General features: G+C 44.9%; 1 protein-coding gene across 2 annotated transcripts in view; it reads right to left on the bottom strand.

The window, feature by feature from the left end:
• DNASE1L3 (deoxyribonuclease 1L3) overlaps positions 1-24,033 on the bottom strand; it is a 112,218-nt gene that overhangs the window by 22,551 nt on the left and 65,634 nt on the right. For both annotated transcript variants that reach the window (XM_069643777.1, XM_069643776.1), the window contains exon 6: positions 22,545-22,702. In XM_069643777.1, coding sequence (XP_069499878.1) covers positions 22,545-22,702 — 158 coding nt within the window. The remainder of the gene's footprint in view (positions 1-22,544; positions 22,703-24,033) is intronic.

The raw sequence follows: 24,033 nt of genomic DNA, 5'->3' as shown, positions 1-24,033 counted from the left end.
GGGTATCACCCATAGTCCCAGTCCCCAAGAAATCCCCGGATGGATCAATACGCCTGTGCGTAGACATCAAAAGGGCAAACGTAGCGATTGAAAGTGAGAGACATCAAGCACCCAGGATCACAGATATGATCCACCTTCTCCACGGAGCACACGTCTTCACAAAGCTAGACTTAACAAAAGGATATCATCAAATTGAGATAGCCCCTGAATCAAAATACATAACAACCTTCGTGACACATCTGGGACTGTTCCAATACAAGAGGCTCAGCTTCGGCATTTCATCCGCCGCAGAGATTTTCCAAGAAGAAATGCATCGAGTTATCAGGCGCGTACCCAACTGCCTCAGTTACTCAGATGATGTCTTAGTCTTCGGTTAAACCAAGAAGGAACACGACACAGCGCTATACCGGGTGTGCGCGGCCCTGGAAGCAGCAGGCCTCACACTTAATAAAGCCAAATGTGAATTCGGCAAAGGCTTCCTACGATTCTTCAGACATATCTTTTCTGACAAAGGAATGCGGCCAGACCCAGACCAGGTGGCCGCCCTCAATTCAGCATCGCCCCCCAAGGACGCAACAGAACTGCAGTTGTTACTCGGCTTAGCCAGCTACTGCTCTAGATACCTAAAGGACTATGCCACCGTCAGCAACCCACTGCGCCTACTAACGTGCAAAGATCAACAGTACATCTGGTCCAAAGACTGCCAGAAAGCATTTGAAGTGATACGCAACGCCATCGCGGAGGACATGGCCTACTTTGATGCAAAACGAGAAACAGAGTTGATAGTCGACGTCAGCCCTGTTGGGTTAGATGTCATCCTTGCCCAAAGGGACCCCGGGGCGCCTTCAAAAGTCTATATAGTGGCATATGCCAGCAGAAGCTTGACCCCCATGGACCAACCCTATTCCCAAGCAGAAAAAGAAAGCTTGGCCGTGGTGTGGGCATGTGAGTGCTTTCATTTGTTTCTGTATGGAAAGGAGTTCACAATCACCACGGATCATCAAGCCCTGCTCACAATCTATGGGGACCCCAAGGCAAGAATGCCCCCGCGAATAGCCAGGTGGGGATTGTGCCTTCAGGACTACAAGTTTGTCATCAAACACCGCCCAGGGAAAGAGGACAATCCGGCAGACTACCTGTCCTGACACCCAACAGGACCGGCAAGCCCCCAACCATTCATTGCGGATGAGTACATCAACTACGTAGTACATCACCTTCAGCCCCTGCCCTTGGGGTGGGCTGACCTCATCATACAGTCAGAACAGGATCCAGCCCTCCGGATTGTCCGACACTGCATACGGGCGGAAAGGAGAGCACACATCCGATAACAGGCAAAACAGGAATCCGAGGCGGTCCAAGAAGACATCAAATGGATAGACCATGTCCGAGAGGAACTCTCCATAATAGATGAACACGTCCTGTTAAAGGGGTGCAAGGTACTCATCCCGGAGGCACTGCGAGCAAAAACAATACACATGGCACATGAAGGTCACCGAGGGGTGGTCGCCACCAAGCAGCTGTTAAGACAAAAAGTGTTGTTCCCGAGGCTCGACGCGATGGTGGAAGAAATAGTTGGAAAATGCCTGACGTGTGCACAAGTAGCACCACCACCACACCCGAACCCACTCCAGATGTCACCCCTACCAGAACAAGTATGGGAAGAATTAGCAGTGGACTTCTTTGGACCGCTGCGAGACGGCACCTACGTGCTAGTGATAATAGATGAACTGAACACCCCCGATTTCTGGAAGCACAAATTGTGGAGAGCACAGCTGCCTCAAGCGTCATTCCAGCCCTGGACCGCATGCTGCCCACCTACGGAATTCCCAGACTGATAAAGTCAGACAATAGGATGCCCTTCACAAGTCAGGACTTTGAAAACTTCGCCAAATATACGGGGTTTCAACATAGAAAAATAACGCCTCGATGGCCACAGGAAAATGGCATTGTTGAGAGATTCATGGCCAACATCAAAAGAACACTACAAATAGCCACCATTCTCAACAAGCCGTTCGAACAGGCCCTCTACCAATTATTGAGGGACTACAGGCACACCCCACACAGCACCACAGGGATATGCCCAGCCAACCTGATGTTCCGAAGACCAATCAAAACTCGATTACCAGAAGACCCCAGCCCCGCAGTTGCAACACCACTAGAACAGGAGGCCAAAGAAAGAGACGAAGCCGCAAAGACCAAGATGAAGGATACTGCAGATCACAAGAGGCGAGCACAGGAATCGACCATGGAACTAGGAGACCAGGTGTGGATGCGTCAGCCGAAAAACCGGAAAGAGGATGCGACGTTTGCAAAGGAACCCCTGAGGGTGACACAAAAGAGAGGAACCATGATCACGGCACAAAGAGAGGATCACTCCTCGGTGACTTGCAACGTCTCACACTTCAAGCGCATGACGACCAACCCCGTAGACATTTGGGACAGAAACGCACACAGTGCTGAGGTACAACGAGATGAACCTTACCTAGGAGACAGCGAGGCATCCGAGGGTGAGGAAAGCCAGATAAACTATTCAGTGACCTGGGTGACCCCTCACAGCTCCAGGAGACCGCAAAGGTGTTGCATAAAACCCCACCAACTTATCGAAGAGATGGAGTGAGAAGAGGTGAGTATCTGGTACTTTAAAAAAGGGGGGGGTGTCAGGTTGTGGCAGCCCCGGCATCACCCGCCCACATCGTTGTGTGGGTGGACCGCAGTTGTGGTCCTTTTCCCCGTAAGAGGGAAGTGACATTGGGGAGGGGGCGAGGGGGTTTTCGGGCAGTCTGATGCCGGCGGTTAATAAAGAGAGTTGAAGTGCACCCCGGCTCCCGCGTGATATGTCCCTGCACGGTTTGAGGTCTGGGTAAAACCTCACAGGATCTTTCAAATAAATGATTCTCCTGTCTCCTGCTGTTTGTAGCATCAACAAAGCGGACATTTTAGGTTGGAGACAAGAGTCGTCAGTAGCACTGCCCGTTTGGCAAATTACTTGATCCAAACCTAAAGCTGCTCTGTTAATCCCAAGCGCCCCCACCACCCAGACACATGCAGCCCATGCCGCCCTGCTCCTTAATAAAGGCGCCGACAAATCAGACTAAAAGTCCTGAAATGCTATCACACGGAAAGACACAAAGGCGCATGTGCGGGCAGAACAAACCCCCAGAAAGAATTGCCTTTTAGTCACAGAAGACTTGGAAAGGTGGGTGCTGCTGCAATGTAAGAATGAAAATGAAAGCTGTGGTGCTCCCTCTCCTTGCTGTTAGCCTGGCGTTAATAGCCCTCTCCTTTAGGCTTCTGCTGTCCATTGGGGGTGCCATTTGTGTTATGGCATCAGTGTGGTTCATGAGATTGGCCAGGGCAATGAAGGCAGTCATATTCATATCAATGCACTGCCCAAGCCATGAAAGTCATAGGCACGAGACATGTTACAACAATGATGATTGACGCACATACTTTGGACCAACCCCCATCATTGGTCGATAAGACGGAAGGCATCTGAAATAAACAAATAGCATTTCAGCAAATTCATGCCAGAGCACTGCCAGTTACCATAACAACCACCTTATTTTTTCTCGACACCATATTTCCCTTCTCTTTTACCTGTAGTTACAGATTTGGCCTTCACACCTGCAAATGTACCAAAACCAATAAAGAGCCATGCAAGGGAACCATTGGCAGTTGGACTCAAAGCCACTTCACGGGCGGCCGGCTCTCATGTGTCTTCAAAGGGAAAATGTGCTACTACACAGGAAACTATATTTGCCAAGAAAATTAGCGCACAAAAGATTGATTCTGAAGATCCACAAGACCATATTAGTCTGTACTATCACCTTAAGAAATATGCAACACTCTGTGTATCCTTCTATCTAACTCCTACTCCTCAACTCCCATCACCATCTCCCTTTTCTCGCTATTCCACTTCTCTCTTACCTCCTCTACCAAACTCCTATGCATCCTCCATCCTGCTAACCCGTTCTACACTCTTATTAATCCCTTTGCACCCCCAAATGATGAAAGAACTTGTACTTGTCACACCATCTAATACCTCCTCCCTCTTCAACCTCTGTTTCAACAGACATCTTCCCAGCCTGCTACAAAAATAACTGTCATACCCACACTAAAAAAAAAAAGTTCAGATCCTGTCAATCCCTCAAACCATAGTCCTGTCTTTCCCCTACCACATCCCTCCAAAGTTCTGAAGAGAGTTGGCTTCAATTGGCTGATGGGGAGCAGGTGCAAGTGGATCTAGGTCACCCGGCCTAAGCCCTGCCCACCTGTTGCCTTCCTGCCTGTCGCTCTTTTCCATCACTTAGTAAGCCACGCCCACCTGGTGCCTTCCTGCTTGCCGATCTTTTTCACCACTTAGCAAGCCCCACCCACCTGGTGCCTTCCTGCTTGCCGCTGTTTCCCTACTTAAGGAGCCCTCCAGCATCTTTTCCTTTGCAGGTGGGGAGCAGGTGCAAGTGGATCTAGGTCACCTGGCCTAAGCCCTGCCCACCTGGTGCCTTCCTGCCTGCCGCTCTTTCTCACCACTTAGCAAGCCCCACCCACCTGGTGCCTTCCTGCTTGCCGCTGTTTCCCTACTTAAGGAGCCCTCCAGCCTCTTTTCCTTTGCAGATGTGGAGCAGGTGCAAGTGGATCTAGGTCACCTGGTCCAAGCACCACCCACCTTCTTAGCCCTGCCTCTTCCTTCCTGCTCTTAACTATTAGATCAAGGGTGTCTGCAGTGAAGGGCAGACGAAGAAAAGGGCAATTCCTGTTTGGACCTGTTCGGACCAGGAGGACCCAGGGCCCGACCCCCAGCTCAGACAGCAGGTAAGCATGCACCAACATGTGTTACCCCCTCTGTCCTCACAGGCCATCCCCATCCCCTCTGGTCCCCCTGTTATGTTCCCTTGTGTCCCCCACCTTTCTCGCACACAGGTGTGGCCTGTTTTGCTTGATTCCTCTACCCTGCTCCCCCTCAACCTCCTCCAGCCTACTTCTGCACGAGTCTGTCCTGATACATTCTGGTTTCACCATCACCGTCTTATGGCCAATGCTGGATTTGACTTTTATGGACTTCATTCATTCACTGTGCGTCACTCTTTCTCAACTCTCATGCTGGACTTCCTTTGCATCTTGTATTTATGGTGGCCCTGAATCATGCTGTTCCCATCCTCATCTTGTATCCTGGCTTGCAACATTATGTGTTACTATGGACATCTGCAATTGAATTCGCTCTCCACTCTTGCTTCTCCACTCTTTTTGACTGCTTACTCTCTGTTCTCTCCTCCTTTCCCTTCTCCCTTTTCCTATCTCCTCCCCTTACTTTCTTCTATGCACTTACTCTATCAGAATTGTCCCTGGACCTAATATGATAGCAACATCGTCTGTTTCCTCCACCCTCCCATAACTGCTTTTTTCCTCCCCACGGCCCCTCCAGCACTGAAATCTCATCAGGCCTAGTATGATAGTCGCTTGTTTTGTTACTCCCCTCCCTTTCTGCACCCCTCTCCCTCACCTTTTGTTTTTCTATGGCTCTGCAGAAATGTTGTCAGGCCTAGTACGATAGTCGCCTGTCTGTTTCCATTTCCTTCCCACTCTCCCCCTCCCTTCCTTATCTATATCTTAGCTCTTGCACTATCTGAAATGTTGTCAGGCCGAGTACAATAGTTAATTTCACATCCTTACTGTTCATGGCCTGTAAGAATGTCATTGTATTTTCCCTTGTTCCCTCCCTTGCCTTGAAGCGCTTTGAAACACATTGTGTATAGGCGCTATATAAAAAAAACTATCATATATCAATTGAATCGTCAGCTATCCACACACTTTGTGACCACATTCAATCTGGATTTTAAGCCAAATACTCTCTCGAGACTGCTCTCACCCCCCAGGTCTCCAACCTTTTGACCACTGCTCAATACGCTCACCTTTATTCCATCCTCATTCTATTTGATGGCTCTGCAGCCCTGGAAACTATGGATCATTCTTTTATCCTCCAAACTCTTTCCTAGGGTCCAGTCCTTGACCCACACCTCTTCACCATCTACCCTGGGGAGACAAATTTCTTCCTTGGGCCTTCGCAACCGCTCTTTGTTTATGAAGCCCAGACCCTGTTCTCCTTCCCGACCTTCACACCAGCTACTTCAGACCACATTACTAGTTGTTCCTGCACCATGTGCTACTGGGTGGCTCTCTGCTGCCGTAGGCTAAACTCCTCTAAGACAGAGGTCATCTTTCTCCAAGCCTTTAATGCTAGCCCCACTCCCATCTCCCATCTTCTTCCCTCTGACATCTTCACTCCTCCAATGACTTGCAGCATTGGGGTCCGTTTCCATAGTGGCCTTAAAGTCTTCAATTCATTATGGCCACAGCCACCTCAGCCATGTTCAACTGCTTCAATATAAGGAAAATCTGCCCACATCTCACCCACCACTCAGCAAAAACGTTCATCTCTATCCCGGTGCCCAGCCAAGTGGAGAACTCTGCCAGCCTAGTCCTAGATATTACCCTCTACTCCTTCACTCCCCTAAAATAGCTATCACCTTTGCTACATCCACCCTCTTCAAATGACCCAGAACCTCTGCCACCCTAATTTACCATCACCATGCTCGATGGTACTCATCATCGTTAAATCTATCCATGTCCTGTTCCCAATGCCTTGCTGACTGTGTGTCTGCATTCTCCCTCTCGGACACTGCGCTCCTCTTCTCCCAACAGCCACATTGTCCCATGTGCCTCACTGCTTCCTCCCACTACTGTCCCTTCTCACTACTTGCCCCATTGCCCTGCAATATGTCCCAGTAGCACGCTGGTCCTTCAAAGCCATGCCATCAATGGGATATTTTATGTTAATGCTCAAAATCCACTTACTTGCAACTGAAGGGGCATCTCCAAACCCTGTGCTATCCCATTTCAATGGCTGCCTCACCTGCCTTACTTCATAATCTCTCACAGGAATGCACATATGTGAACTGTAGCTATGTTAGTATTGGCTGCAGTGCCTAAATGTTTATTTATGGTTTTCCCACTAGTCATTCTCTCTGGCTAATGTTCCTCTGCAGTACCCCATCACCACCTGGTCTACTTCATCCACATAACCAGGGACGTCATGTGGGAATGGGGAGTAAAAGTTACCGGCCCCTGGCAATGGGGAAATACAGGGTCCTCCAGGGTTGTAATGCCTCTGTATTTCCCCATTGCCAGGGGCTGGATAAAATTTGCAAGTTTGGCGACAGCCTGCCAGTGTTACCGGCAAGGCTTCCGCCAAACTTGTAATGAGGCCCATTGTAATAAAAGCAACACTTAAGAGACTGGAGCAGGTGCTGATCTGCCCATTGATTAATTAACATTTCTAATTCCGCCAGATTTAAACACATTTTGAAGATGAAATTTAGTGGCAACCATAATATCTGTCATGATTCATGGTCGCTGGCCATAATCTATGGTTTCGTGAAGCTGACTTACCTCGTCTACTTATAGTTCTATTGCAGTTGATCTTATGACCAACATATATGTGTATGTTTAGGGGGGTATCGGGCAGGAGCGCTTGGGTGTGGAGTACGATGGGGGAGAGAATATCTTAGGGGTGGGCATTAAAAGTAAAAACATGTTCGTCTGTCTACCAGGAGTCAAATGAAAAGTCGACGAGTTAAGTGTTGTTGATTAAACAACATAGGACCTCTATGCCCATGCCCTAAGGTTTGCCTCTGCCCCACCGAGGAACTGCTATCCACACTACCCAGAGGCCCTTGAGTGTTGCCATGTCCTGGTGATTCTATACCATGGACATGGCCTGCACATGGGCTGCCTGCACATTACCCCTGCCTATAAATGTGATGATGGTATGTTTGATGCCAAGCATTATGCGATCAAAGGCAACATTTGTACACCATCTGAGGGATCATTTGCAGGGTAATTAGCAGTGCATAGAGTCTATTGCTGCATTTTTATGTTTTATATCTTTACCACAACATTCATTCTTTCTAAGCACTATTTTTTAATGAACATATTTATCTTATTTTCGAAAACAACGACAACTTCCCTTAAGCAGTTAATACAATACAGGGACATTTTTGGGAATGATATACTTCATATAAATGTGGCTCTGTGTTTGCAGTTCATTGTGCTTTATTACACATTGTGCACTTAGGGCACTGCCTTCACCCATACCACGGATGCAGTGCTTTTACCGGCAGCGCTGCAAGTGGAAAGGCATGGGCACAGCACTTCCAATCGTAGCGTTGAATAAAATAATACCATATGGGCCCCAAGCCATGCCCTCCATAGAGTGCAGCCATCTACAATTCTTGTATGGCACAAATTGCTGCGAGATCAAGCACACACACTGCCTCTGTCCACACAACACACAGAACATGACTGTAGGCCATGCATAGTCATAATTGCTCTATCCACAGCACCTGAAATCCACAACTGCAGGTTATGCTGGGTGATACAGGGCCCTGAGCTGGAGTGCCTGATGGGCATTGCTGCAGGACATTTCATGTGGGCATGTCCCTTGGTCCTTTAGGTATTCTGAAGGATTCCCCTGATTGGGTATGGAGTGGGGATTCTCTTATTTGTCTGCCTTACGCTCCTGTTCCTACTGAACTCTGTGGCATTTTGGTTCCTGTATGTGAGCTCCCCTTCCTAAAGCTTTGGGATTCTTTTTGACTGTGCCTGTGGCCCTGGATGTGCAAAGACATAGCTTCGGTGGGCTAATATAAGGGCATACTTCGTTTTTGGGGAATGGTTAATAACTAAGTGTACCAATGCTATAGTGATGATTTTCTCCAATATTAAAACCTTAAACCTTCGGGTCGGTATGCCCTCCACCCACTTGCTGCAAACTCCCACGTGCTACCCTACTTCCCCTCTCACAAAACCCTCTTGGGGTTTATATGGTGGGGGATGGAATTGCATGTGAATTTCAGCAGTTTTTGCTCTGTCCCGCTATGCGGTCCCACAGAGTTATGCAACCTCCTCAAACCCACTACTGCGTGGGGCCATGGCTGTACAAGGCACTGAATAAACATGCCCTGCCCAGATTGACTGCCTGTCTACCTGCCTCGGACAGCAGGTCTTGGCCTCGGCATACTCTGTCTTCCCGGGTCACACTCCTGAGAAGTGAGACACCATTGCTATACATCTCTAAATATTCTCGTCAAAGCTTTCAAGTAGGAAGGGCAATTAAAAACACTGGAACATTCTCCACAGCGACCCTCTACTTCACAAACTTTTCCCTAAATCCCCAATGATGGCCTTTAAGAGGGGTCAGAATTTAAGGGACGAGTTAGTAAGAGCCAAGAAACCTCCAAAGGAAAAACAAATGATATTGAGCACAAGAAGGAAAGGAACACACCCCTGCTTGGCCTGTTCACACTGCAACATTGTGATAAAAGGTGAATTTGTGACACATCCCCAGACGGGTAAAAAATATAAACTCAGAGATTTTGCCACTTGCATCTCATTAGGCGTGATATATGCCATCAAATGCCCTTGTGGCAAACTATGTGTGGGACAAACCACCAGACCAGTGAAAGACAGAATCACTGAACATAAGTCTAACATTAGAAGCAAAAACATCAAATCTCCACTGGCAAGGCACTTTGTGCAATATCAACACACAGTAGCCCAAGTGAAATTTCTGGTCTTGGAAGTGGTCAAAAAAACACACAGAGGGGGTGACAATCAGTCAACCTTGTCTTGCAGAGAAACATTTTGGATAGACTTACTTGATACTCTGAACCCTAAAGGACTCAATGAGGAGTTTTCACTTTGATGTTTCATTTGAAATACTATCAATGACTGACTTACTCTTTTATCTTCTCTTGTTGTTGAGGATGAATTCACTCAAATAAGCATCACTGCCTGGTGTCACTGTGATCATGTTATTCGGGAGTTTTTTCTGTCATGAATGTACCAATGAAAATAGTTAATTTGTTAACTTTACATTAACTAAGGAAATGTAGAAGATTAACATCAGAATGAGGTAATTTAATCCGAATTATACACTAATTCACAGTGGAACAATTGTTAAACTAATGTAAGTCCGGGTCTTGTCAACCGGTCCAGTGACCTTATGTTAAATTGCATGGAACATCTTTTTACGAAGTAATCATTGTTTTTTCAACATGTAGCCCATCTCACTGTGACCGTAATACAGTTTACACAGACAATTCTATCTACCTTTAACTGAACGCTTGATCCAGGCTATCTCCCCTGTCAATGTAGGTATAAAATGGGGCTTAGGTAACTTGTTTTTTCCCCCCGTTGTCTTTTATCATTTACCACCTCATGTCAATATCGATCCGTATTCTGGATAGGTAATGTGACCACAGAACCACTCTAAGATGGCGTCCACTGTACTCATTGCTCTTACTACATCCTACGCACCTTCTAAATAGTTAGACTAGTCCTTTCTCTAGTCCCGCGTGAAAACATAATTGCTATAGTAACCCGACACACGCCAACTTTCTAGCGTGCTGCTAGGTTTCCAGGGAGACGCCTTTAACTCACAGCAGTTCACTCCTGGAACGCTTTGCCCGCTTTGTGACACGTGCGGCCACTGCAAACCTGTTCTATCAATCGATAACGTTCTGATAGCCAGAACGAGGTGGACTTGCAAATCCTGCAACCGCATCTGAAGGTAAGAACAGAAAATGATGAATACACATCGTTTATAAACGGTTATGCACTCATGTTGAAACTCTACAATAGCGTTTGACACTGTGTTTTCACACTCTCCAAACTCAAGGCAAAGATGGCCAGGAAACCCATTTTAACTGAAGTAAAGAAGCAGTGTTCTTCTTGATCACCAGCACACCCATCTCTGAGTAAGCGCAGCTATCCCCACGGACTATATCTCGTGACTGAGAATGAGTAAGCTTATATTTTTCAAATTTTATATACTTTACCTCACATGCCAAAAAATGTCTTTTGATAACTTAGACCGGAGGTCCATATGCCAATATAGAAATGCTCTGTAGAATAGCAGTCAGATCATATTTGTTACTGCATAGTTATAGGTAATTCTTGGCTTCTATGGTAGTTTAGAGCATAGTGATTTCTACTGGAGACTAATCAGTTAATTATGAACATGATAGGGTCTATTAATTACTTTCGCCTGTATCACCCATTTTAAATGATGTTATAGCTATAACTAGAATTCTTACTTAATACCCATGCTATTTGCCTCCATTTAGGTTCCGCACCTGTAAATAGGAAAGCCCTATACCCCAGAATGCTCTGTGGATTCGGCATCCAATAACAAATACATTACTTTGCTCAACATAAGCATCTTCACCCCACGATTAAAAGGTACGCTCATTTCTCCTTTTTTCCTGCTACTATGCAAAGATTGTCTATATATGGCAACACACAATCATCAGACACTTATTAGTGAATTATCTCAACATAGGGAACCAAATTGCATGATGGTCACTGTGGCTTCTTCCAGTTGATTCCTTTTGATACTTTAAGCAGAAAATAAGCTTCCTTGTAAAATCAGAAACCTTTCTTTGAATGTTTTTACATAAGGACCAGCTGTATTCATTGTAATCAAGTCAATTCACCATGGTTTGTAATTAAGGCTTTTTCATGAATTTGTTGTCTTCAAACAGAAAACTTATGTCCATCCTATTTAACAGTAGCTTGACATATCCTTTATTTATTTTCACTGTTTTTCAGTTCATACCTCTTTGGCTCAAGAAGAAGGGATGTTGATCCCGAAACGCGTCAGCCTTTCCATTTTGAACTGTCTGCATACATGATTAATGCTTATCTATACAACATTGACCTCTTGACATTGTATTTGTATTTGTTTTCTGCATAATATGACCGCATACAACACAGTTGTTTGTACAGATTAAACTATTATGCTTTAATGCCTAAAACATTGTTTGTTCCTATATTCACTTTACCAAAAGAATATTAACCATTAAATTCTAGAAAGAAAATCATTTTTATTTATCCATCAGTCGATGGAATACTGATAGTGTGCAGGGGACGGGAGGGCTCCTACCTTTGGATCCTCTTTCTTTTCTCTACGTATATGTAATAGTGATCCTGTGCCAGGGTCACGTTTCCTCCCCCGCACCTTAAAACAATATATAATACTTTTACACTCCTCACTAACATCACATAAGACTAGGCGAGTTCATCTGCAACCCTCCGCAAAGTGAGGCTTTCCCACATCTGCAGCTCCCTTCGAGCATCAGCCATCTTCTCTGTGTTGAAGCTGTGCTCATCCCACATACAACTCAAAGTGCACCTCATTCAGTTGTGCCGGCAAACAGATGTTAATGTTAAAGGATATTGCCCAAATCATAATTGTATCCATGCCCTTAGCTTACTTGGATGCCAGTGTGGGGTCATTCCATGTCCTATGGTCAAGCGTACGGGGCCCTGAATGTGCATGCTGTGGGCGTGAGGGTGAATGCGCCAGCCTAACTTTCCCGTCTGCCTGACCACTACTCACCTCTTTCAGTGGCGGTATTGCAAAAGAAGGAAAACAAAAACATATCCTCATTATTGAAATCTGACCGAACCTTAGTCAAACCAGCAAAGGGATGGTCCTTACAACACCCTTATCCTTATGCAAAGCTGCTGCGCAAGAGTCAATAAATAGTGGCAATAATCAGCATGTCGACAACCCTCCAGTGGAGGCTACATCACAAGTCTCCCAGACTGTGACGCAAGACCCCTAAGAGATGGATCCTTGCTAGCTGAAAACCCCCCCTCAACAGCCGGAGAGACGAGTGGGAGTAGATTTGAGGAACTTAAAAGTGATAGGTGCAATAAGTTACAGTGCAAGTAGCACAGCACAAAAAAAATGGAAATCTATCACACAAATGGAATCATAGGCTACAGGGGCGCCCGCCAAACATAAGCATCAGAGGACCTTTCTAGCCCACTCATGAGAGAGAGAGACGCTGCCAAGACACTAAAAGCACCAATGAACAGCACACGAACTCACCCACAAGGTACATTTACCAACCGCTGGAGGCGGTTCTGGCATATGCTGTGTGACAAGGAATAGATTGTAAACCCCTAACACAGCACAGACCCACCTCCGGAAAAGAGAAAAGATGCCAGGGTCACCAATGCAGTCCAACATCCAGAGGGGGGGTGCCAGACCTCTGCAGGCTCCAGGGGCTGCATGCGCAAGCTTCACACAGTCAGTGCTATGCCATGTTTATGGCAGCCTAACTGCAGGGTCATGGGCACGAAGAAGCTCGCCCTTCTAGTACAGAAGAGAGGCATTTTCAAACAGGAAGGATCCCTACCCATTCCATTCCGGAACAAATGCCTCTCTGAGGAAAACTAAGATATCCTTTAACAACCCTCTTCTGAGAAGGAAGGGAGCTTATCACAGTTGTTCAGGTCCCGAGAGAGAGGAGAGAAAGAAAGAAAGAAAGAAAGAAAGAAAGAAAGAAAGAAAGAAAGAAAGAAAGAAAGAAAGAAAGAAAGAAAGAAAGAAAGAAAGAAAGAAAGAAAGAAAGAAGTACATGTCCTTCAATTTCAGACTCCAGACATCATGTATCCTGGGCTGTACAGAATAGCCTCACAACTCTATTCTGAGGAGTCTGTGAGAATACGCATTTGTGGCAATGGTGGGAGAAAGAGGATCCTTGCAAACGCATTTTACCCAAGTACACACCACAGAACACCCACCAGCACTTTACCTGAGATGGAGATTTGAAGATGGAACTCCTTTCATCAACGAGTGGAGAGCTACAACCTAAATGTGACAATAATCTCCATAATGCCCATGGCTAGGACCTTGGAGGCAAGGCTCGAACCAAATAAAAGGATTTTGGTGTGACACTATTTAGCCAACTTTTGAATGACGATTGAGGCAAGGATAATACAGCATCAATGAATAAACATTTCAGCCCCACATTCAATGAGCTTTTAGAATCTTCACCATCTATTGGTATTTTTCATTTGAAATATTAGCCAGAAGTCAGTGTTCAGCTGCCCAACAATACTCTGCAGTAATACACCATAAGAGGAATTCAGCTGGAGAGAGTACATCAGTGGCTGTGGCTATTAAGAACTCTCTATAAAGAATGTCTTCAAAGCTACAGTGGTGCTAAAGGCAATATTGCGCAGTACCATGTCATCCAACTTAAAGAATGGCAGGGGATGGTCCTAAGCAGGCTCCAGTCAGTATCCCTGTCATGTAACCTCCTATCAGATTCATTGATTGCTGTGCCAAGCTGCCAAGCAGAGCCATAGTCATAGGAAGACCAGGTGGCTGGAACGGTAAGGAGGTTCCTGTCGCTGACTGATGAGGAATCATATTCATATAAGAAAAGAGGCTAGTCAAGATAAGATCTGTTTGCCATTGATCTAAAACACTGCAAATCAATGTAAGTCAATCGTCGGACGATGCCAGAATGTATCACCTCCCTTCTCAGGTGTCCCGGTTGGTTTGTCCCTCTAGTAAGGAGAAAAGCTCCCTGGCGGTTTCTACACGGGTAGATTGTTCATTCTCGTCAGAGTAGTTATAACCAGTAGCCATTTCTCCATCCATCAGAACACTATCAATAGGAAGATCCTGTCGTCTTCTGCAAGAACCTATTTGCTTCTCAGATTTGAATATTGTAATGATACCTGTGAGGTATATACCTCCCAATACTTGTTAAATACCTTTTGTGCCTTCTTTGGTCTGTGTAGGAGGGTGCAGGGTATTGCTCTTTAATTGGTGGTAGGGCAAGGGATGTATGACCTGCCTTGTAGTCAACAAAGTTTATGGGTTAAAAATAAAGACATCTTTCTGGTTATTGTTCTTCTTGATGTGCCTTTTACAAAGGAATAACTGTTAGGGTTTCACTCGATGCAAAACACTCCTTCCGGTTTTCTGAATGAGTTTGTTTGAGCTCCTCTACGTTCCTCTGACATTCTCAGTTGTCATCATATTCACTCATTGACATGTGAGGTGTGATGCTGGTGTAGCAGAGGATCAGCCATGTTCACATTCATCATCAAGCACCAGGACCCACCGTCACAGAGATATTAAGATTCTGGACTCACTATGAGTGCCTCAGGCTTTCATGTTGGAGCGGCACTTTTTAAAAAAAATGTTTTGCCTAATCCCCCTCCCCTATTATGTATCCCTTTACACCACCCCACTCTACCCCTTATGCCCTTCCCCCATATTTTACGATGTTTTTTTCGGCAAACATTTTTCAGCAAAAAGTGCTGTGGAAAATAAACGGGGGATGAATGAACGTCGTACCGTAGGAGAGCATCTAAAGTGGAATAAGTACACTTTATTTCAACTCTGTGGAAAAGCAAAGTCTCCTTTTATGGGCATACCAACAATGTTCCCTGGCCCTTCTCACTGAAAAGACCTAGAGAGACTCCTATTCATAAGAAGACTAAATAGGTTGCATTCATAACACCTACAAACTCGTACTGGGTCGCCGGGAACCCTGTGATTACTGGGTTCCCTGCCCTGAGGAAGGCAGTTTATCCAAGCCCGCCGAAACGCAATCTTGTGTCCCTGCGTAGACCACTCCACAATTTATTGTGTCTGTTTTTTATTTATTCTTTTTTCAAAAACACATTGTAGTTAGTGTAAATATTTACAGTAGATTTCATTTGTATGTCACTTTGTGCTGTGTCTCTTCACAATGTTATGTCCCTTTATGGGTATTTTCTCTTAAATTCTTTCCTTTAATTCACAATGTAAATAATGAGATGATGATGTGATGAAACATGTGCTTCTAAACTAAGCCTTTTTACTCTTGAAAAATTATAAAAAAATAAATTGTTTTTGGTAAAGTCAAAACAAGAATACTGCTAAATTATGTGTGTGCTGAACTTACCTGAAAACTAGACTGTGCCTCATGTCCATCTCTTTTTGAAAAAAACAGACCCATATTTATAAATCATTGGGATTTGTTATACTGGTAGGAACCTCTTTTGTATCATTTATATGTGTCCCAAATTCCTACCATTGTAGGGGCATCCCCCCCTTCTGTAAACAGACGGAAATAACATTTTAAACACACTGACTATTTTAAAGACACTCAAGCAGTGGATGCAATATGAAAAGCATTCAAGCATTCAAGCAGTTAATGTCTAGGCTGAGTAAATTGTACAGCATAGCAATGAAACAATGCAGAGCTGATATTCTTCAGTCACATATGGGGCGCTTTCTTGGGATTGGGTATACACCAAAACAAGAGAAGGTGATTATAAATAATTGTCATTAACATCATTATTTTTTTTGTTTATTTGGGCACTGTGATGCTGGAAATGCATTGGAGGGACAGGGCCTCTGTATCCTTGTCCTTTACTGGTTTCTATTGTGTGTTCTTTCGTGTTTTCCATGCAGGAGTTCATGTGGGACTCCGGGCAGTGCAGCTCTCTTTTGGTTTGGTGTACAGACCCATGGGATACCCTTATGGCACCGATGGGTGGGGGTACAACCCTGTGCCCCTAGTGTATGTTTTTGGGTACCTGTGCGTGGCCCACAGAGCAGGGTATGGGCTGGTGGCAGCTCCATGCTGAATTTGACAGGTGCTCTGAGTATCCTCCATTTTGGGATACCCAGGCCCTGCCATTGGAATCAGTTGATTCCTGATAGGAAACAAGATGGCCCCTGTGGCCTCTTGATTTCTATCGCCTGTTACCTTGTTTTCCCAAAGTCCTGGGAAGCCCTGACTCTGTCCCTTCCCCCTGACTGGCTGTTGGGTGGAAGTTCCATATATGTTGTTGTTGTGAAGTCCAGGCCAGATTGGCTGGAGCCTTCCCAGTGACTGTATGTTGTGGGTACACCCTGTGGGTGGGACCTGGGTGAATGGAGTGTGTGACCAATATGCACTTCTTGTTGTGGATGTCTGGTTTCTGGTGTTTGACACAATGACTGAGGCAGCCCTGCCCGAAACTGGTATGAATGCAGTGTGGAGTGTTGAATGGCTGGTTACTTGTCCCAATACACATAACCTGTTGTGAGTGTCTGGAGAGAAGTGAATGGCCTGAATGCACTATGCACCTGATTGGATGCCTGCCTGCATGAATGCCCTTTTGACCGATTGGTTGCCTGAGTGTCACCCAGCAGAATGAATGGGAGATCAACTAGTATATCTGGGGGCCTCTCACTGTTAGAATTCGTGTTCAGAAGCTGAAGAGAAACTGGAGTTGAAACTGAAGTTTAACCTAGAAGCCCTGCTGGAAGAGAAGTCTTGCTGCTGCTCTACTTCACCAATCTGAAAGCTGCTGTGTCTCCAAGGACTGACCCAGAGAGGACCTGGTTAGACATCCTGCTAATCTTTGACAGCGCTCCCTGGTAGACAGACCTACGTCAGGCTGCCGACCGGAGATGGGGACCGCCGCGGAATCACAAGGGGAAGCGCCCGGACGCTGTTGTCCATCACCGTCACCGACCGCTGTCGCCGACCAGAGCCGGCGTGCTCCTTTTGCCTAAGTAATATTTGATCCAAGGACACTGTCGTCTGCATCGTCGACTGCTTTGTCCTGCCGGAGAAAGCCGAGGCCGCTGACGCGCCGAGTAGCATCCGTCGGTGGGTTTCCCGCCACCTAAAGACCACAGAGATGCCGACTACTCGACGCCCTTGCTGGGCCACAGTTCTTCAAACTCTTTGCGGTCCTGAACTATCGTCACCGAGGTGCCCCGCATGCCTCTTCCTTGCAGGACGCCAACGATCCGTCGTCGACGAACACCGCTAGGAATGAAGCTGCCACCTCACCGTCATTGTTCAACCCTTTTCCTCGTGGGATCTCGATGATCAATGGCTCCTGCCTTAAAGGGAGCCGCTCAGGAAGGATCCGTCGATGACTCGACAACAAACTCTGCTATTCCAGGTACATTGGGGTGGTAGAACTATTTTAGAAGGAAATAAGACCCTTGTGAACAATATATGGACTGGGCTTGTGTGATATCTTAATTTACAGGTTACCCAGTGGGGGGATCTCCACACAGAATTGTGCCTAGTTGGTAGGGGTCAATATTCTGTCCATTGTTCTAACCAACTGCTTTTCTCCTATATCTATTGTTGGTTACTTTTATGCCTTGATCTGTGTGACATTTGACCAGAGTAGAGTTGATGCACTTTAATGAGATCTGATAATAATTGTGGTACCACTTTAGAACTGTATATATTTGCCATTGTGGATTTTCTGAGCACAAAGTGAGTTATTGTGATAGTGTACATAACCTTGAATATTAATTATATAAAGACTGTGTTTTAACTAATACCGTGTGTGGACATTCCTTTGTGGGGGATTGGGGACGACACTGTACTTAAGACCCAGCCTACATCACCTCCTGAGAAGCTAGGCCTTGATTGCTCGACCAGCGTTACCCTATAGAGAATCTTGGCTTGGGTCCTCTGTGCCTCTCCTCTGCCATATAGAGAGCAGGAGTACAGACACCCCCCTCCAGTCTTTACAGGCTCCCATCCTGTTTCCTTATTTTTTTAACCCCTTACCCCATAAATATTTTTAAAAATCAATGTTTTTCGATGGATTTATTTCAGTAAAAAAATTAATCTAATTTGTTTTCGATAAAATCACAGGATACCAACCTATAACAGATGTGTTCAAACGAACTACATCAATAGTTTAAGCGTTTTGGTTGACATGCCCCATGCGTGAGACTGTTTGTGTCCTCTTTCTCTTGGGTGTGTGTCCACTTAAGCCCCAGTCCGTGCAACGTTGAGGGGATGTCAAAGGATCAGCAAACTGCACCCCCCGAGATGGATGGTCCTTGCATGCTCTGTGTCTCGTGGTTATACTTCAATGAGCTGCACACTGCCATGCAGCAGAATGGGAAATTGCTTGTTTATGCCTCGTAATGGACTATGGCAAGGTTGCAGCATTATGCTATAATGGTGTTTACATATGGAAAGGAGCTCTCCATTAGGAATACATTGGGCCTCATTATAAGTATGCCGGCCCGGTAACACCGGTGTAATCATGATACAGGAGTCTATAGAGAGTAGGCAGGCACTCTATTTACAGGAGTCTACAGAGACTAGGCAGGCACTCACGATACAGAAGTCTATAAAGACTAGGCAGGCACTCAAGATACTGGTCTAGTAGTATGTATTTTGATTCTAGGATGTATGGAATCTGTATGAATGTATGGAATTTATTCAGCACAAACCTAGTGCACTGTGCATAGGGGTGCATCCAGTGTTACATGTAGGGTGCAGGAGTAGCAAAGGGTACTAAGAGGGGTCAGGGATTCATGGAGAGTGTGAAGCTTCTGAGGGGAGGGTGAAGTAGGGTTGAGTGGAGTGATCAACGAATGGTGAAATGGTCTTTGATGAGTAGTGTCTTCAATAGTAGAGGTTGCCAGTCTGTCTGATCTGTATTGGTAACATGCTCTAGAGAGAAGGTTTCCTAGTTTTTCCCTCTTCCCGTCCAGTCTTGTAATGTCTTTACGTCTGTCGGCGCATTGGCCTCCATAGATGGTGAGTTGCTCGGCCAGGTTGAGTGGTGTTTTGGTTGTGACGTCTTTGTCGGGGATGCAGGTTGTCTTCAACATGAGGCATCATTGAAGGGGTAACCTTTGAGCGTGGTGGTAAAGTGGCTGAACAACTCTAGTAATGCGATGAGGCATGATTCAGCATGGTAGAGTGTCTCTAGAGGGCCCAAGGAGGCATCTGGATTTCCCTTGTGAGTAGGGTGTTGTCACCCTCTAGTTGAGAAATGACCAGGTCAGGACACTGTTGAAAGGCCAAAATGTGGTACTCAAATGCCCCACTAATAATACACCAAAATAAATTACACACTCTTCAGAGCAATATTTTCTGGGTGTTAACTCATCGAAATTCAGTGTTCTACTTCAGGTTCCCGAGATTCAGTTTCTCAGGAAACGGACAACAGCTTTTCTGTTTAGGCAGCAAGGGCATTAACAAAACGCTCACCGCCTTTCAACAGGTCACAACCTTACTCATATTTTGTAAAAACGAATCTGAATAAATATCATATCAGATAATGTTTCACTCTCCTCACAATTGCTAATGGCAATGCCTAGAGGCAATTCAATGTTAAATGTAGCTCAATAAGCATAGCTACTCACCTCTCAATTCATTGTTTAAAATATGTAGCCCATGATTTCCAGTCCAGGCAGGGGTAAAGGTGTACACCTCACTCACCTCAGGCCAGGGAAAGACCCCATGGGACCACTCATCCCACCCCCACATTACTCTATATCTGACCGCCACAAACCTTTTCCAACAACCCCAACCAGCCAGCTGGATTTCTTGGGTATTATAGTTCTCTCCATAGGCTAGGCTCCTGGTGAGTGGTTGCACCTGTGTTTAATAATTACGGTAGTGTTGGGATTGGTTGCAACTTCTCAGTGCACCTGGTCTCACTTTGAGATTAGGGGGCCGGAACAAGCCTTTATTTAACCTGCCCTCCATCTTGGATTTGTGTCCACCCTCTGAGTCCCTCTCCATGGCCGGTTGTGGAAAGCAGAGTTCTCCCAGTTCCAGAGTGTTTGTTCGGCAAACTAGCACCTTGCTGGCTAAGCTAAGGTTTGCTGAATGTGCAGGAAATGTTGGTTTGCTGTACATTTGTATCACTCGGCAAGCGAACGCTCTCTGGGAAGGAAAATGGAATTGGTAATTTCACCTCTCATGCAGATACATTTGAAAGTTTCATTCAGCACAGGACTCCGGAGCTTGCGATGCATCCAGTGAACTTAAAATATTGTATAAAATGTGGGCCTCTGGAACTCCAGAAGTGAGGCCTCAGGGCTCTATACCGTTAGGTATAGAAAACAGTATCAGAACAAATGTTATTGCTGGTGGACAGCGTGAAGTGTTGGTTTTGCTCTCTCTGTTGGTGAGGGGCCCTATACTAGTGGGTTCTGTGACTGTTCCCAGCTGTGTATCCGAGGACAAGGGAGGTTGACCAGAGGATCCTCCCCTTGCCTCCCCTGGGCCTGTCATCCACCTACTCATGGAGGCACCCAGCCCGTGAGACACTCACTTGGCGGTCCTCAGAGCCAGGAAGGGGACCTTGTTACCGTACCTTTTCTCAGTATTTAATGTCTGCCATTGTAACTGCTTATAAAAAGAACGGATTGGCCAATTTGCAAACCAAATGAGAAAGAGAAAGCTAAAAAAACATTTTCAAGAATAATATTGTGAACCCTTAATTCATAAATATATCCAACATTTATTTTGGAACAGAAATATTTAAGAGGCTTGATGACTATTTCATCCTCACAAGTTCCCTTGGCTTGAATGTTCTTGATCCAATATTACAATATGCATGAAGCAGGCTTTAATATTAGAGCCACTATGGTGGTAATGAGAAACACACCCAGTATTTATAAATGCAGCTTGTTTTTACAATCTGTCTGATTATAAACCTGGTGTAGGGAATACAGCTTATGGTAATTACCACCGTATTGTGTCTGAAAATATATCATAATTTCAATACAATTTTAACATCCTATATATAGGGTGCAGTAAAAATATCTAAGAAATTGCCCAGAAGTTTTAAAACTTTGGTTCCCTTCAATGCATGAAAGCATGTTTTTGTACCAGGACAACAAAAGGTGTTAGAAAAGTTACCACCTTTGCTATGTAATGAACAAAAAGGCCACAATGGCTCTTTTGTTGCACTTCTATGCACAATCAAGCACGTCCTCAAAATGACAATGGGAATAAATAAAAAAAGGGAAAATAATGTGTGACGATTTCCTGAAATACCTCATGTGGTATTTCTGAAAATCACCATCTGATAATACCAAACAGCTGACTTTTGATATGAGTTACAGATGAAGGGGCTGATTCATGGAATTATTTGCGCCCAAAAACGGGGATTTGTGCGACATTCTGCCCGCAAATCCCTGTTTAACAAATGGGGATTTGCGGGCAGAATGGCGCACAAATCCCTGTTTTTCAGCGCAAATAATTCCATGAATCAGCACCGAAGTCTTTAACTTGCGGCACCAAGGCAGTATGAGTGAGCTTATGTAAACATAAATAAAACAAAATGCAAGTAAATCCCAAACCCACACAATATGTGCATACTGTACCTATACAAATATGTGTACCACAATTGTCCACCTCTCCACCCACCCGCTTTACACTCAGTACCTTGATCACTTGACCTTTGCAGGATGTGGCAATGCCAAGGAAAGAAGGAATCATCTTTTGCCCTCAAAGTCTGAATACCAGCAGCAATTTTAGTAATGAATATGCAGGGTCCGGCTGGAGACAATACGATTGGTTCTTTATTTATCAATGCTGAAAATGGGGATAGCACCGTCTACGAGAGGTGGAGGTCTATTGAGAGAGAATGATTTGGGAAAACAGGATGTCGCTCATTAGCCGAGAGTGATACTAGTCTCCATAAATATCATGGGCCAAAGAGAGCTCGCAAATTCAATAAAATATTGAAGCCCCTGTTTGCAGAGTAGCATAGCACGTAGGATTTATTTTTATTTGCGATGCATGTTTTTCTTGAATTGACCAATTATCGTTAATATGAGATATGTTCATTTGTATGCATACATCGTGAATTACATAATGAATAAGTAATTGTATGAACTTAATCAAGGTTACCTGTCATAAGCGCAGTCTGTGCTGTCCTTAACAGTTGTATCATTTTTGTCACCAATTAGCCAAACAAATTCTTCATTTGCTCTCAGCCTGATGTTCTTCCATTGTTTCTTCGGGACATAGCCACAGTCTGCATTGAAATCACCCATAAAGAGGAAATTCTGTGGTATTTAAAACAAACCACGTCAAATACATTGACTCATCCAAGCACACTTATTATCAGACTCAACAACAAAAGGAACCAAGGAAGAATACATGTAAAAACATATGTTCAATCACCTTTGCCAAAAAAAAGTATGTAATGATGATTTTCTGTCGCAAATAAACTAACACATTTACACTGTTATTAAAATATCTATGAACAATGAATTCAGCCTGGGATGTAAGGCCTAATCATGAGTATGGCAGTGCAGTAAATTAAATAGCAGTAACAGTGCTATTGCCTCTTTTAGTGCACTCCTATGTTTGGAGTTTGGAAGTGATTTTGAAAAAAATCTTCAGCACTTGGTTTAAGTTTTGTCCCCCAGATTATCCCCAAACAATGCAGGATTTGCAGCAGTCGGAATTAACACCCACAGTAAATGCACCAAATCCCAATGTAATACAATGGGACTCCATGAATGGGGATCAATACTGCCACCCAGCCACTCTTGGTCCAGTGAATTTACGCGTGACAGTAACTGTATTCGAATTTGGTGGTGTTTCCAGTGGAAATACTACAAAATCTTTAATAAAGACCATACAGTTTTCCTGTCAAGATCTATTATTAATTTCCATCTGCCCATCTGCGATTCAACTTTGACAATTTGGTAACTTCTTCCCTGCCGTGTCTTCCCTGCACTGGCTTCAAAGGGATATTAACAACAACAGTGAAATCCCTCCAAATCACCCAGTGATCCAGCCTTCATCTGGAAACCTTGCCTAATTTTGAAACGTCACCTCAATCTGCCATCCTTCTCCACTCATCCTCCTTTAATCTCTTTGAAGTTATGGAAAACCAGTGGCCGAGCCTACTCCAGGATTGATTCCTGTCTGTGGAACTCAGCAAATCGGGGTCATTGACAAAAACCAAGAGTTCTGAAAGGCCAGTACGACTCTGCTCATTTCAGTGGAATCTTTTCATTGTACTGCCTCACTTTGCCTCCTGGCACCAAGAACCCCCATGTACCTCGACATAGTTAGGAGAAGTATTCCCTTTTCAAGATACATTGCACTAAGCCTTGGAGGCAGGAGCAAGTGAAAAAAAAGGTTTTAATGACCCATGGTTTGCATTTATATGTTCTTGTGGTGTACATATGGTGTCCCAAGAAAGACTGATCTATTTTGAGAAGATTCAGAATAGTTTCAGATTTATTCATGACACTTTCACCAATGATATCTTTGCATGTTCATATAACTGTACAAGAGTGTTTACTCCACTCTATAACAATAGGGATGTGCATACAAATGTTGCATTCATTAGGAAGATTATGAGGCCAGTTAATCTTTTCAC

The sequence above is a fragment of the Ambystoma mexicanum genome, chromosome 2p (genome assembly GCF_040938575.1).
Source record: "Ambystoma mexicanum isolate Mex_15411 chromosome 2p, UKY_AmexF1_1, whole genome shotgun sequence".
Classification (NCBI taxonomy): domain Eukaryota; kingdom Metazoa; phylum Chordata; class Amphibia; order Caudata; family Ambystomatidae; genus Ambystoma; species Ambystoma mexicanum.
This window is presented reverse-complemented; position numbering and strand designations above follow the sequence as displayed.